Source organism: Choristoneura fumiferana, chromosome 7, assembly GCF_025370935.1.
Source record: "Choristoneura fumiferana chromosome 7, NRCan_CFum_1, whole genome shotgun sequence".
NCBI classification, from domain to species: Eukaryota; Metazoa; Arthropoda; class Insecta; order Lepidoptera; family Tortricidae; genus Choristoneura; species Choristoneura fumiferana.
In genome coordinates, this window is record NC_133478.1 from 18,969,121 (window position 1) to 18,985,632 (window position 16,512).

Sequence of the window (16,512 nt, forward strand, 5' to 3'; positions counted from 1 at the left end):
CATTTAAGCACTTAATAAGAAATAAGTCGGTATTTGTTTGAGCTTTCTTGAAAATTCGACCTGTGAGAGGATGAAATAGGGGATGAAAGTTTATATGGAAGGTCGTCATTATCGAGGATAAATCGATGAATCTTTATTAAAGTTGCCATTTCGGCACGTGATTAAGAGGTACTTAAATAGACATTTGTTTGCGCGTTTTTTTTAATTCTTCCTGTGAGGTTGTGAAATAGGGGATGAAAGTTTGTATGGAAGATCGTCATTGTCGAAGATAAATCGATGTTCTTTATAAAACTTGGCATTTGGGCACGTGATAAGAGATAAATAGATATTTGTTCGCGCGTTTTTTAAATTTCTTCCTGTGTGGGGGTGAAATAGGGGATGAAAGTTATGTATGGAAGATCGTCATTGTCGAAGATAAATCGATGTTCTTTATGAAACTTGGCATTTGGGCACTTATAAAAAATAAAGAGATATTTGTTCAAGCGTTTTTGAAAATTTTACCTGCGAGGGGATGAAATATGGGATGAAAACTTATATGGAACGTCATAATTATCACAGATAAATCGATTAATCTTTGTTTAAGTATTCGATAAGAACTAAAAAAAACCGGTTAAATTCGAATCGGACTCGCGCATCAAGGGTTCCGTACGTAGGTATTTATGAATAGCCTAAGCAAAATTCCTAAGCTCATAAGCAAAATGTACGCAATGTGGGGTCATTTTAGATGGCTTATTGACATAGACAGTCAGACATGAAAAATTATGATTTTCAGATTTTTCTACTTATTTTGCTATAAGGGGAAAAAAATTGCTATAAGAGCTACCTTTATACAAAATTCCAAGTTTCTAGGACAGCCGGAACTTTTTCTGTTAAGGCGATTTGTATGGAAACACCCTTTTTAATGACTGTAGCTTTTGATTGCGTTGACTTAGAAGTTCGTTTTTTTTCACAGCTTCCGGGACTATTGACCTGAGTTTAGGGTTTTAATTTCAACTCGATACATACTCCGCGCGTTTACGGGATAAAGGGTCTTGACAGACATACGGACGGACAGACAGCAAAGTGATCCTATAAGGGTTCCATTTTTTTCCTTTTGAGGTACGGAACCCTAAAAAACATTTCTTCTGGCTCTTTTCACATTTCGACATTTTTCATACTTGAAAATATGGGGATGAAAGTTCGTAAGGAATTCCAAATAAATTTACTATGTATATTCATCGGAAATATGTGTAGCTATGCTTAGTAAGAATGCCGTCTTAATTATAATCCTACCCTCCTAACTTACAATAAAGGACCTAAGAGTTCATTATGGGTAGAATACACGTCGTACCTATTGCTAAAATGTGGCTACCCGCATAATATTTATGTTTAAACAAAGAATGGAAGAACAAAAAAAATTGGTTTAAATTGGTTATGGTTAAAATAGGTTATTTTCAGTAAACCGTAGAAGTTTCTTTGTGCTATTATTGGCAGAATAGGTACCATAAATAAATTAAATACTTTCCAAAGTTACTATTCCACGCGGACGAAGTCGCGGGCATAAGCTAGTATTTTATAAATGTCTACAAAGAAATATAATAATCACCTTATACTTCACGGAACGGAACGGAACCCAACACTGCGCAAACCCGACACCCGAACCCGCACTTAAGTACCCAGTTGTTCTTAACACATGGCCACGTAAGGCCTAGCATCGCTCTGATTGGCCAGTATGCCACTGTCGCCTCTAATTACCATTCCAACCATTCAGTGCACAGAGTACTTTTTATATACTGGAATTCAGTGAGTGAGTTTGCGTCGTGCTGAATGAACGCTGTCGTCTGCCGTTGTAATGTGAGTATTTACATACTCGTATTATGTTACATCCCGGACGTTATGTTGCTAAATATGGTCTGATTCGAGCTTAGACAGATCGTTTTTGACTACTTTTTTTTTGACTCATGAACGTACACTGTCTCAAACTAACTGAATCGTGACTCACTGTGGAACCTTTACGTAGAAATCATAGCTTGACAAGGGAATTTATTGTGACACTTAGTTTACTGTGAGCACGTTCTACGGTGGGCCAGGAATAGGTTAGGAATCAAATGGTTCGACTGCAGGTATTATTACTTACGAATTATAGACCCTGTTCTGCAATAAATCAAGCTGAATGAATCAAGTCGATTTTAATCAATTTTGTGGTCGGGCCGACCTGAAATTTGGTAACTAAATATATTTTATGTACCTACCTAAGTAGCTTGGATTGGATGACAATGCATACTTGCATAAAGTTAAAAGTTTTGTTTGACAATAATATTTTTTTAAATATAACTAGGTAATTGTTTTTTTTTTTATTATGAGAGGGAGGCATATACGAGCAAGCGGGTTATCTGATGGGAAATGATCACCTCCGCCCATCAGTACCAACTACTCAAGAAGATCCATTGATTTTTCTGTTTGATTTTGGTGTTAGGTCCATATCAATTAAGTAATTACCTGCACTAAACCTTTATTCTTCGCAAAAAACTAACAAAGACTTATTATCGGGCCTTGGATGTTTAATATGTATAAGTATGTATTTATCCGTTGCCTAGTATCCATAGTAGGTACAAGCTTTGCTTAGTTTGCGACTAGGTCAATGGTGTCAAGTGTCCCATGAAATTTATTTATTTTATTATTTTCAAGTTAGATAAATAACTTCCTTACTACGAGGGGCACACTGAAATGATCGGGAATAAGAAAAACCACATGCACGACATAGCTAAATTGTATTTTATTGTTTTTCGAAGTAATCTCCATTCAACTTAATGCACTTTCCATTCGTGCAAGCAAAGTAGTGCAAACCAATCATTAAAACAGTAATTCCAGTCTGAAGTTGGTGTTGACAAAATGGCTGTTTTGTACGCTTCCACAGCTGCTTCGGGGTCTTCAAACCGTTGACCGCGTAATAAATCTTTCATTCTAGAGAATGTAAAACCATTTGGACTCAGGTCAGGACTGTACGGAGGATGGCTCATCAGCTCAACGTTTTCCTGCTTCAAAAAATCATTTGTCTTCCGAGCCGTATGAAAGCTCGCATTATCGTGATGTAAGATGATGCGACGTTTCGGGTTATGTTTTCGGAGTTCGGCTATCATTTCTGGCAAACAAACCGTGATATACCACTCAGCGGTAACCGTTCTGCGTTCCTGTAAAGGAATTGTAGCAACATGCCCCTTTTTCAAAACAAACGTAGCGACCATTTTCTTTGGCATGCTGCGGGAGTGAACCACTTTCGTTGGTTTGACCTGGTCTTCGAAGACCCAAACTGCTGACTGATATTTTCTTTTAGGTTCGTATGAATAAATCCATGATTCGTCACCTGAGACGATAATATTATAAACGGCATTTGACTTCCCTCCGTTGAACCGTTGCAGAGTATTCCGGCACCAATCTACACGAGCCGCCTTTTGCTCTTCGGACAAATTGTGCGGAACCCAGCGGGAAACTAGCTTTCTTACAAACAGCTCATTATGCAATATCGACTGAATTGCAGTAATTCCGATACTGATAACAGCCCGAATCTGCTCGTATGTCACATGACAGTCATCTAATATAATAGTTCGCACAGCTGCGATGTTTTCAGGCGTGACCGCTGTTCTTGGTCGACCTGCAGAAGGAGCAGTGCTGAGCGACACACGACCGCGTCGGAACTCGGCATACTAGCGGTATATTGTCGTTTGACTCGGTGCTTCAACATCATAAATCGAAACAAGTTCGCTGAAACATTTATCTTGAGATAAGCCGCGACGAATATTGTGATAAATTACGGCACGGAAATGTTCACGCGTGAGCTCCATTTCTGTAAACGACGTGTCAAAGTGTCAACTTTAAACCAAGGTAGGTACTTATACTCTTTGAAACCAAGAAACCAACATAGTTTTAGTTTTTAAACATATTTTTTTTATTGTTTGAATGTTATTAAAATTGTAAGAGGCCAGTATTCAAATTCTTAAAAAGGTTTTATTGTAACTCAATCCGAAATATTCTATTCCCGATCATTTCAGTGTGCCCCTCGTATTGAACGTATGTACCTATGTACCTAATGTTTACGAACAAAACAAAAATGTTGAAATGAAATGAATTGTTGTATACGAAATACACAACATTTAATAAGTAGCATTTAAATATAGGTACAAATTAGTTAGCAAATTAGTTAACGCTAAAGTAATAGTTCCCAAAATGAAACATATTGCTTACTTTTAGACTGGGTCAATTTGGTGTCAAGTGTCTTGGGATATTTAACTCATGAATACAGGATGGAATTTTTTAACGCCACTTACAAGGAAAGTAGGTACTCGTACCAAGTTAAATGATGACAATAGGAAAGTTTACTACAACTAAACTATTCATTATTTTTAATAAGAAACAAATTTGCATTAAAACCTTAATGAAAATATACTTGTGGCTTCCCTCATTCGCGGATCAAATCGTATTTATTGTTATTTTTGTTGTTGTATTTGTTATGTATTTTGTATATGTAACAAAATAAAATCACACGCTATAGACACTCCTATGGCATAAATCGATAGGGTTATTCATATAAATCAAATCTCTATCGCAAACTTGATAAATAAAATAAAAGGAGGATCATTAAACGTAAACTTTCTATTATAATCTTATTTAAGATTGGTTTTTTGAAATCTTTTTGATTTTTTTATTTCAATTCCAAATTTTTACTTTTACGGTCATCCCGTAAAACCTAAATTGAAAAAAATTTCAATTTTTTAAAAAATACAAAAAGATTCCAAAAAAACAATTTTAATTTGATTGCTTAATAACGACATCTCTTGTCCGGGTGAGCGGTTAGTTCCAAAGGTATGCCGAAAGTTTCTCGATGAGGGCTACGGCATAGATGTCGCTAGCGTCACTGCTTAAGTGGCTAAATAAGAAACAAACAAGCTGAGATATGTGGTGCATAGGGGAAATTCGTGTCTGTGCCATTGACCAACAGTGGTGTAGCGGTATAGCACGCGGTACGGAATACCGAGGACCTGGGTTCAATTCCCAGTGTCGGTCTTATTTTTCTAGTTTTTCTGTGCATCTATATTTTCAGTTTGTATTTTCAATTTAATCTTATTTATATAATTGAACTAAACCTACCTAATAAAACCAAAAAACATAAAAATATTTTAATGCTTTTTTTAAATAAATGAATCCTTTTGAAATTGTTTTTTTTGGAATCTTTTTGTATTTATTATTTCAATTCAAAATTTTTACTTTTACGGTCATCCCGTAAAACCTAAATTGAAAATACAAACTGAAATAAAGATGCACAGAAAAAACAGAAAAATAAGACCATCACTGGGAATCGAACCCAGGTCCTCGGTAATCCGTACCGCGTGCTATACCGCTACACCACTGATGGTCAACGGTACCGACACGAATTTCCCCTATGCACCTCATATCTCAGCTTGTTTGTTTCTTACTTAGTCACTTAAGCAGTGACGCTAGCGACATCTATGCCGTAGCCCTCATCGAGAAACTTTTTTCGGCACTCCATTGGAACTAACCGCTCACCCGGACAAGAGATATCGTTACTAAGCAATCAAATTAAGATTGGCCATTTTGAATCCTTTTGAGTTAATTTCCTATGTTCAGTATTTAAGGAGGCTCTAACTTATTATGAATAAGGCTGCTAGCCTATAACCTATCAAACAAAAAGTTGGGAAGCCCCCACCTTTGTCACTTCAAAGTTCAATATGTCAAAAACGGCTGAACCGATTTTGATAAAACATGTCTAAGAACCATCGCTAGAAAACCTGCTACCATTAAAATCGGTCCACCCGTTTAAGAGCTACGGTGCCACAGACAGACACACACACACACATAGACACACAGACACACATAGCGGTCAAACTTATGACACCCCTATTTTTGTGTGGTGTCGGGTTAGAATTACACCTCTCCATTTCTCCCGTGGATGCCGTAAGAGGCGACTGAGGATATAAGTACTCGTAGGTTAAGGTATACCGTAGGCGACAGGCTAGCAACCTGTCGCTATTGTACCGTTTTTGTCAAACTTAAAACCTAAAATTGTTAAAAGTGGCTCAGAAGCGGTAACGTTTCGTGTGCTCAGCCTAGCCCATTTGGGAATACAGGCGTGATGTTTGTGTTAAAAATGGGTTTGCACCATAACTTCAGTGTTGTGTAGACCTATAAATGTATAAACAAATGTCAATCTTATCAATTATTTTTATATTAATCATAATCAGGCAACAGGGTACTATTTTTGTACTCTTGGGACAGTGTTTGATTAAAAATGTTAATAAAATGACATGCATATTAATTGAAACAAGGTCAAGTGTCCAACAATGAAACACATAAAATTCAAAATCTCATAAATCTTTTGTTTTGACAGATAGAAGTCTGAATTTATTACGCTATTTATGTAATTTTATTGGGTTTCGGGTGACATATATACAGTAGTTATTCTTGAGGAATGTGTAGTAAGTCATCAAAAAAATTGAAAGCAAAAATGAGAAATGTTTCACTGTGTCCACAGTGGTGTACAGAATGGACAAAGTGATTAATAAGGGCATCATTCCCGTACGGCTAGATTCCGATGCAGTGGACGCTCACCTTTATGCTATGCATGCCTGCTCTAATCACGGACTAATACTCGTATATATTTTCTGGAATTACCTAAAAATTTGTATTCAGGGAGTCACAAACAACACAAACAAGCATCGACATGGGTTCACCGACCATATCCAAGCCACCCATGCCAGTGTCATTTTGCTGCATTAAGCTGGAACCTCTTGCATACCTCTTCCACGTTTTTATTTTCGTAAGTATTTAAACTAAATTTAGTTGTATGAATAATAATATAATAATAATAACATTGGCACAGTGTTTTTTTGACCCCAAAAAGTGGCATTCTGTTTTTATCAGTAATATCCAAAGTTTAACTCATTACTAATGTAAGAGGAAAACACCCAGGTGGCAAAGGCCATAGTTTTTTTTTTATATTTATAAAAGTCGACCTTGACCTGGGTCAAACTATAAATTTATTATTATTTCAAGAAAGTACACACTTAGCTTCTCTCTGTATTGCAAACTTCTAGACACGAAAGTATATGATGTTTTTAATTTTAAGTAATTATATTTTTATTCTTTTTCCACGCCGAAGTACTTAAAATTAAAAACATTATATACTTTCGTGTTTATAAGTTTTTTCAAGTAACTAAGTGTGCAATAATTTTCGCCATACATCAACGTATCTACCTGCAATAACAGAGAGAAGCTAAGTGTGTACTATTCTTGAAATAATAATAAATTTGTAGTTTGACACAGGTCAAGATCGACTTTTCTAAAAAAAAATAAAAAATTACACACATTACAATAGTAATGAGTTAAACTTTGGATATTACAGTGCCTTTAGTCTAAGGGGCTGTGTCACCATCCATTGATTAGCGTTAACTGGCGGTTAGGTGTGATGCCGTCTCTATTTGTTTTGTTCGAATAGACGGAGACGGCGTCACATTTAACCGTCGGTTATCGCTAATCAATGGATGTTGAAACAGCCCCTAAGTTTTCGGTTACAAAATACGTCTCGATCGCATTCGGGTTAAAATCTCAATTAGTATGGAAACACGAACAGCGCCTCTAGCGGAACGTTTGCAATTGTGATGCGACTTGATAAGAATGTAAATAAATAAAGGGAATAATAATGATATTAAAATCTTTATTCATTTTACGTCATATTTGACGAATATAAGTAATAATATACAGTCTTGAAGATAAACCTGAAGAAATTGGATTAAAAAATAAAACACAACCGGACAAGTATGAGTCAAGCTCACGTGTAGAGGGTCCCGTGGGCTTTTTATTTTTCTAATTTACCCTGAAAAGTGACCCCTATGTTTAAATTTATTTATTTACGTTACACTGCCGTATTTGGGTCATTAAATTTGTATATGTGTTCCAATTTTCAACTCAATTGGTTCAGTAGTTTCAGTTCAGTTCAGTAAATAGTACCTACCTAGTGATAGACGGACAGACAGACACACATGTGAGCCTACAAGGGTTGCGTTTTTACCTTTTGATGCACAGAACCTAAATATCACTTTTATTTTCTCACTATGTAATTTTTTATATTGTGTAAAAATGAAAGAAAAAATATAGTGGATGCCTAGTTTATTCTCAATTTTTTTTTAATGTTGACTTAATTTCAATATCATCTTTCCAGGTCGAGTCTACGACGTTAGTAGGGCTCTTTTTCCTATTCGTAGCAGACCAGTACGGATGGATCGACGGGATGGTAAAGAACGTGGGTGGCTTCTGGTACAGCTACTTCCTGAAGATAGTCTTCTGCCTGCTCCTGATCGCCGTCGTGCTGTGCCTGCTTTCGATGATATTAGCTTGTCTCATGCATAAGGTAATCTGTCACCTTTTGAACAATTGTATACTTGTCTTAAATCGAGTTTAGCTCGATACGAGTGAGTCTCACGGTAGTGTCGTGTTCCAAATCTTAATTTCCTTATACTTCTCCCGATTCCAGCGAGCCAAATTTCTCTTCATCTTCGTGCTCGTCGTTTTCGTGCTCGGCGTCATGGTTCTGGAGATCATCGGTCAAGTGACGCTGCTTTGCTTCAAAGGCTCCTGGTTTGAGCTGTCTATAGCCCTTAGAGACAGGTTGCTGATTTACTGTAAGTCTACAAATCCTTCCTTTCCTTACTATATTAATTTCCTTATTATTTTTCATCTCTCCTGTTCGGAAAGTTTAATTTTCTTGGGCATATAGCCGGGTGGAAAATTGCGTTTTCATCTCTAGGTGGAAAGTATTTTTTTAATTAATTTTTCGATTAGCCACGTAGTCGAAGATAATTGAATTACGTCAATGACACTTTTTTTTCACGTTTCGGCATAGCCATCTAGATGCACGTCGTGATCAAGGAGCTTATATACAACACTGGAGGTTGAACGCCGAACATCCGTTTAAAACAAGAAATTTGATCATTATTACGTCACGAACATATTCCATCTCTTTCTTTAGTTAGGTTAAGAAAGAGATGGAATTTATAAATAAGTAATAAAGGTCAAACTTCAACGCGTTCAACCTCCAGTTTTGTAGGTATATAAACTCCTTGGTCGTAACCAACTCGATTTTTTTTACACTCGGCCGAGGCAAGTGGCCAGGTCGAAAAGGTACCGTTGGAGGTTGGATATAAGTAAATTCAGTTCACTGAATACTGAAATTCAATGATATTCAATTTAATGATATTCTTATTTTTTTGTACTAACTGTTTTACTTTCCTCACAGTCGAAATGAAAAGTAGAATGTGTAACTCGGGTGAAATTACCCATTTCCCCTCGAATTATTAGCCAGAAATATCTCAGGTGAAATGGGTCACTTTCCACCCTTGGTTATCAATCTACTATTGATGATTGTCAAAATACCACGCACAGGACTTATCACGCTAACACACACGTGGCCGTGGTCACTATACTAGTCTATTTTGACTATGAGTGAAAATCACGAAACTTTAAGACATTATATTTTGATGAGCATTATGCTTCAGCAAGTGTACGTGTGCGTACTAAAGCGCTGATTTTCAGTCAATACTTTCATATCTTTGCATCAAACGTGTTAAACCTGAATGAGCACAAATAATAAAATTGATTGTTTTTTTTTATTCGACTGGATGGCAAACGAGCAAGTCCATAATTAAGCTAGCGCGAGCCTTGGTGGCTGAGTTTAGTCATGAAATATTGGACAGTTGTTCTTAGTGCAACGTCAATGAAGACCATGATATACATTTTGGAAATTCCCAGAGGAATTTTGTGCAAATAGTATACGCGTGCGAAGCCTCGGGTAAACAATCTCTTCTTATTTAATAGTTACACTCTTGTCGGTGCAGGCGATGAATGGCTCTCCATTTCTGTCTACTCAAAGCTGCTTCCTTAGGCTGCGGCTGCGGCACCACTGAGGCGGAGACGAGCGGAGCGGACAGGAGACGTGTAAGATCGATCAATCATATTAGTTGAAATCCAAATCTCGGAGACGAGATGTAATATGATTGGCCGATCCCTACACGTCTCCTCTCCGCTCCGCTCATCTCCGCCTCAGTAGAGCTGCAGCCTTAACCTCCTTATACGACATGACGGCTAACTTCTCATGTATTTGCTCTATATATCCAATCCTGGGCCTCCCTCTTTTTAGTTTTCCTTCCACTTTTCCTTCTAAGATGACGTTTATGAACTTATCATGTCTTTTAAGATGACCAATCATCCTCTCCCGATTCTCTATTGTTTCCATTTAATGTTCTAAACTCTCTCTGTTATAGTTGTTGTTGATGTTCTGTTGGGTAAACATTTCAGGTGGGTGGGTTGCCGGCATGCTGTACCTCGGCAAGTTCATCTTGTCAGTGAAGAGTGCCGAAGAGAAAGAGAGCCTCCGGGCGGCAGCGGATGAGTGGCCTATTTTATTTGCGTATTATTAGTTGAGATGTACCCCGTTGCATAAAGCTTAGAAATAATAAACGCCAAAATTGTAATGGTCATTAGTTTTACTGTATTTTTTGAGAACTTTATAGGATTTATTAAACCAGGCGTTACTTTGCGAAGGTCAATGAAATATAAACAATTAAATTGCTAGCTCATCCGCGACCTTGCAAAAAAGGTATGTTCATGCAGTCAATCGTTAACCATGCTGGATGTGGTGTGGTGGAGCTGCAAGGAGCTGCATGAACAAGCATTTGTTGCATAGAAGTACGTACGTTGTAACATTAGGTATTGTTAGGTCAAATCTTGTAAGCTCATTTTGACTAGATAGTGATCAACGGTCTGATCTTTCTCTGAATCCAATGATTGTTCAGATTTGTTATAAAACAAACCTGATGTAACGTATAGTTTTCTATAGGATGACTATTACACTGCACTGACTATTAGCACTGTATAGTAGCTTCCATTATTTTAACTCTTAAACTCACCCTTTGTCGGACCCTAACGTATTGCTCCTCTCCTCTCATTCACTCAAAGGTTGACTGGTAGAGATCCCTTAAAGGGATAAGTCCGCCTTTGTACAAGTATCTTAAAGTTTGACAGTTGTATTTTGTTAATTTTCTTTTGTACAATAAAGAGTTTACATACATACATACTACTTAAAATTTTCAGAATTATTTAAGGTTTCAGTGGGCAAAAAATTATGACAAACGATGATTCGGCCAAAAATTACGGTATGACTAGCGAAGAGTAAGAGTAAGTGACTAGGGAAGCCGTGGTGGCCTAGTGGTTTGACCTATCGCCTCTCAAGCAGAGGGTCGTGGGTTCAAACCCCGGCTCGCACCTCTGAGTTTTTCGAAATTCATGTGCGGAATTACATTTGAAATTTACCACGAGCTTTGCGGTGAACGAAAACATCGTGAGGAAACCTGCACAAACCTGCAAAGCAATTCAATGGTACGTGTGAAGTTCCCAATCCGCACTGGGCCCGCGTGGGAACTTATGGCCCAAGCCCTGAGAGGAGGCCTCTGCCCTGCAGTGGGACGTATATAGGCTGGAATGATGATGATGATTTAGCGAAGAGTAGAAGAACTTTGGCGCTCCCGTGTTATTCTGTCCCGTAACTAAGGAGACATAAGTGATACACTTTGTTAGAAAAATGTTTGCAATGTTACTATTAGCATGCTTAGGAGATGATAAATGTAAGAATTGCCTTAAAATTTTCTCAATTCCTAACTTTCAGTGGATTTGTACCCCATAAAATCACAGTTTCAAAAAGTAGCTCAAGAGATGTTACCATTTCAACGAGCTACACTAAAAAGTTGATTGATCCTTTTAACAGAAACCTTATGTCTATCCGCACGTTATCGCTAGGTTGTTGTGCTGCCATCTATAATTCCTATCATTATAAAAACATGAGTGAGCGTAACTTCTCGTAGCCTCCCAAGAGATGGCGCTACTAGTAACAAAATTGAAAGACTAAAATAATACAACAGAACTCAGATTTACACAGTTTTTATTCATCGGAATTGTCTTAATATTACGATGATACTTAGTGCGTGTAATTTGTTACTTATATTAAATATAATATATTACAACTCTATAACATACGTGAGTGAGTACTGTCCAAGCACTATCGAATCATTTGGCTGGACCCCGTAGAACGTTCTTAAGGCAAGTTTAGATTTGCAAGAAAAATCGTGCAAGTTGCATTACATTGCGCGCTCGATTGGCCACTTCAAACTCGTTGGCTTTAAACTTCGGTTATACGCTCACTCTGGCGTCAGTTCAGTCTATACATTCTGGTTTTCTTTAATTCATTGAAAACATTTAACTTCAGTCTGAGCCATCAGTCCGTCAGTGAGGAATTACACAGTAATTCTGTCGTCACTCTGACCGGCATGATGGACTGAATTGACCTCAGAATTAGCGTCTAAACCGAAGTCTTATGGCCTCGCAATGTATGCCAGTCGCACGATTTTTCTTGCAAGTCTGAACCGGGCTTTACAGTACGGTTCCGAGGGCCTACTCCGAAATTCGAAAATCGAAGTTCGTATAGTACCTACCTACCGTTCCTCTCGCTCTCGTATTAAAAAGTATAAGTGTCAGAGGGACCGAACGACACGAACTTATTTTCGAATTTTGTAGTAGCCCTGCTGAATTCTTTTCTCAAGCAATATGACGTCACTGACTTTTTCTATAAATAGGTTTCACAGTAGGCCAAAATTTATTTGGTTTGATAGTACGTCGTCTCTAGACAATACTCGTTAGTGTACCAAGCGAGTTTCTAACTGAACACAATGACTTATTTCTTTTTTAAGTACGGAAAATCGCAAAGAGATAATGAGGTCCCATCTTAAGGTATCATTCCGATCTTGACAAACACCAACCAGAGATCTAACGGAGTTAAGCCGTATTCACATTTATCCGTCATGTTGTGTTGTGATGCTCTGTCTCTCTCTCTCTCTCTCTCTCTCTCACTAGCTTTGATATGCGACACAACACAAGCCGTCACAACACACTGCATGAACCCATAAAATGTATGCACCCGATACCGTTCTGTTGCATCACGATACAACACGACAGTTAAATGTGAATGCTAACACACTCGGAATCACATACATTATTTCTTTCTGTCACACGGTATGGGATGAGGTTAGAAAGAGATGGTGATGCGATCACGAGCGCTCGAGCGTTCGTCGGTAGCGGTCGTGTGGCTCATTGCATACCGCGTAGCTTCAACGCGGTCGTTTTTATCTGTCAGTGCTTCAGTGCTAGAATATGCGGTTGACCACGCGGTTTTAGCCTCGTTAAAATAAAAGTTAAGAAGGAGACTGCGCCACGACCACGTAATGTGTTTCTTTCATTCATATTAACCCATATTAAGTAGTGGGTCGCGCGACCCGTCGCGGTCGTATGTCGCGGTCGCCGGCGGTCACCAACATCGGAATGCAATCTTCAGAGCGTTTAAAGCAAACAGAGAACATGTCCAAGACCAAAACATTTTTAAATGAATCAAGGTTTTGTTTTGTCTGTTTTTACTAAAATAGGCTTGCGTCCATCAGGTCTAACGGTAAGCGAAGATAATAGTCTTAATTGGAGCACGCATGCACATTAGATGCCCATTCAACAATCATTTGTCTGATTTAAGCTCTCTCTTAGCCTTTTAATAACAAATGCTTCTTTATATCTCTTTGTATGGATTTAGTTCAAATTGCAATAGGTTCTTTGCAACAACCAATCGTGTTTAAAAGTGCCACAATTGCTGTTTACTTATAAAAAAAAGTATCTGCGCTCACCGACATTAATTTCAAAGCTAAAATTGTTTGAAATTCGTACTTTTGCTAAGCTTTAATGGCCAAAAATAGGGATGGGCTAGAGCTAACAGTGAAGAATAAGTACGAGCCATTTAAAATATACTCAGCGGCATAAAACTTGGCCCACTCTACATACAAAATTACCTTTTACTGCATACATTTCAGAGCCAGATTTTTTGCCGTTCAGTATATATTGTACACTTTAAGTAACACAAGATTAAACTCAATCTCAATGTAACTATTTAGTTACAGAAAGCCTTGGAATGTTTCGATGTAGCGTTCGATTCTACAAAAAAGTCACGTCGCCGCATGTACATTAATTTACACGTAATTAGGTATATTATTTATAAACTATGTGTTAAGCTAAGGCAAGATACGGCAAGCTGTAAAACAATTAATTTCGTTGCAAATTCGATAATTTTGTGGGCTGTGAACTTTTGAGGTACTTTATGGTTTCATTGTCAGATTAGGACCAAATATCAGGGCATTTAATGCCTTTTCCTTTTGCTAATTAATAATTAAACGCTACAATAGTGCCAAAGGAAATTGCACTCAGACGTCGTCTATCAGATTTTTTTAGTTTCATCCTCCATAAAATTAATGACAACCATTCAACATTGAACATACTTAATGCTAACACTTTTATAATTTTAGAACCGCTTTAGAGTCTTGCTTCTTGTATATTGATCTATGATGGGGCTCGATTACTCAATACTTAACACTAAGTACACATTATCTAAGTGCCAGGGACTTTATACAATACGCCTATAATAACACAAGCTACACACATAAATACTTAACTAAATGTATTGCACGAAAAATAGGGATTTAGTTAAATAATTTACATAATTACACTTAAGTACGCGTTTGAACTTAACGGTCTTTTGCATCGCTCCACAATGGAAAGTCTTGGTCAATCTTTAGCCAATGAGCGCGCGTGTTTATTGACCAATCGCGGGCCTCGCGGGTTGCAGATGTGTGTGTCAGTAGAGGGGGGGCGGCTGCGAGTGCGGGTCGAGCGGGGGCGGCTCGGTGCCGACGTCGATGTCGATGGGGCCGTCGTCGTCGGCGCCGGGAGCCAGCGGCGTCCCCGCGCCGGGCCGCGTCAGCCCTCGCACCTGGAACCACATGTAGCCAATTAAAGAAAGTCACAGGTCCCGTTCAATATCAGGAAATGCACCGGCAACAAGATCGTGGAACGTCTGTAGGTACAGACTAGCCTGGATAAAAACTGACTTCAGTAATAGAGACAATTGATTGAAGAGGAAGACTATAGGTACTGTTGAGGGAGAAAGCTACTCGAGAAGAGCGGTGTGGCAGCCCCCCATTTGTTAGACGACATGACGGGCAACCAGTGGATACAGGTGGCAAGTTATTGTTCTAGTTGCTTGTTCTTTCTGAACACCGTCTTTGGGCAATATCCTCGTATGGGCATATATTTCGAAACAGTAGAACATCTACCCGCGAAATGTAGAATATCGTTGCAGAACCATGCCGTTCCAGCGTGTTGTAGTAGATAAGACAATAAGACACATGTTACTGATGGCATCCACACAACAGTAATGATATGCTCTTGGACAGTATACCCTGGTATTCTTGGGCCTTGGCACACTGGCAGGCACTGCTGTTGTTGTGTGACAGGTCACACTATCGTTGCTTCCACCCACCTGCAACAGTATGTTGTTGGACAGTATGCGCGCCTGGTGCTCCTGTGCTTTGGCGCGCAGGCAGGCGATGCTGTTGTTGCGGAAGGCCTCCGGATCCTCGTAGTTGGCGGGTTCCGGCGACGCGCGGCCCTTGGCTGACGACGACGCCGTGGTGCTGCTAGCTGGAGAACTCTGGGCCTGGTGAACAAATTGCTGGTTAATTTGTAGCATGGTAAAAAGGCTGCATAAGAAAGAACAGATAGGTTCCTCTAAGGCATAATTTTCACCACATCTGTGCAAAGAGGAGGCATTAGGATACGGCATAAAATCAACTGATTATGGTTTGCCAGTTTCTTCATTTACATTTTGATTAAGAAGTGTGAGCAGGCTGTATAGGTATTACAATTTAGATGTGATAATGCCTAGTGTTGAGCAGGCGATATATGATGCTATATAACAAGTTACCAGCGTAGTAAACGGATTTATTATAATTATTATAATTATTGCCTAATAATTAAATAATTATGTTGTTTCTGAGAAAATATCTTTTTTCATAGGTTCGTGTTGTACTGACGCTGATGACGCTTTATCACATAACTTTCGCCTATAAATGTACCACTGCTGAGGCCTCCTCTCAGAATTATGGAACTTGGGCTGTAGTTACAGAGTCAGTAAATAGCGTATAGCGTGGAAATTAAGGATAGCGGATTGTGGGTTGCTGGTACCTGAGTGTCGTGGTTGTCGTGGAGGTCGTGGGGGTCGCGGGGGTCGCGGGGGTCGCGCGGCGAGGCGGAGGCGGCGCGGTCGCCCTCCGCCTCCGACCCCTCGCGTTCCGACCCCGACTCTTTCAGGTGGTGTGCCGCCTCCAAGCTCTTGCGGTGCATTCCTGGAAATAATAAGCTTTATATGTAGGCAGGCTTCCGAACGCTGTAAAATACAAGGTATATTCAAAAAACAAACAATCCTACCAACCCTACTGTTTTTAAGTATTAAACCTAAATGCTAAAGTTTGGATTTTGGCCTTACGTCTCGGTTCTAACTTAATTTGCTTTAATTTGGTGCTACGTATTAGGTAGGTACAT

The 16,512-nt window shown here is 38.8% G+C and overlaps 2 protein-coding genes across 3 annotated transcripts in view; one reads left to right on the plus strand and one right to left on the minus strand.

The window, feature by feature from the left end:
• The first annotated feature begins 1,780 nt into the window (after positions 1–1,780).
• On the plus strand, positions 1,781–10,520 carry LOC141429825 (uncharacterized). Of its 2 annotated transcripts, none has more exons than XM_074090388.1 (5): positions 1,781–1,833; positions 6,685–6,811; positions 8,213–8,401; positions 8,525–8,672; positions 10,345–10,520. In XM_074090388.1, coding segments are annotated over exons 1-5 (588 nt in total). In that variant the 5' UTR covers positions 1,781–1,831; the 3' UTR covers positions 10,467–10,520. The 2 variants fall into 2 exon arrangements, with proteins under 2 accessions (XP_073946489.1, XP_073946490.1); XM_074090389.1 differs by lacking the exon at positions 1,781–1,833 and adding an exon at positions 3,679–3,861.
• A 1,446-nt stretch (positions 10,521–11,966) lies between these two features.
• LOC141429830 (uncharacterized) overlaps positions 11,967–16,512 on the minus strand; it is a 33,273-nt gene continuing 28,727 nt past the window's right edge. The window contains exons 2-4 of the mRNA XM_074090393.1: positions 16,156–16,316; positions 15,452–15,628; positions 11,967–14,902 (exon numbers count right to left, since the gene is read on the minus strand). Of these exons, the coding sequence (XP_073946494.1) occupies positions 14,768–14,902; positions 15,452–15,628; positions 16,156–16,314 (471 nt within the window). The 5' untranslated portion in view covers positions 16,315–16,316 and the 3' untranslated portion in view covers positions 11,967–14,767. The remainder of the gene's footprint in view (positions 14,903–15,451; positions 15,629–16,155; positions 16,317–16,512) is intronic.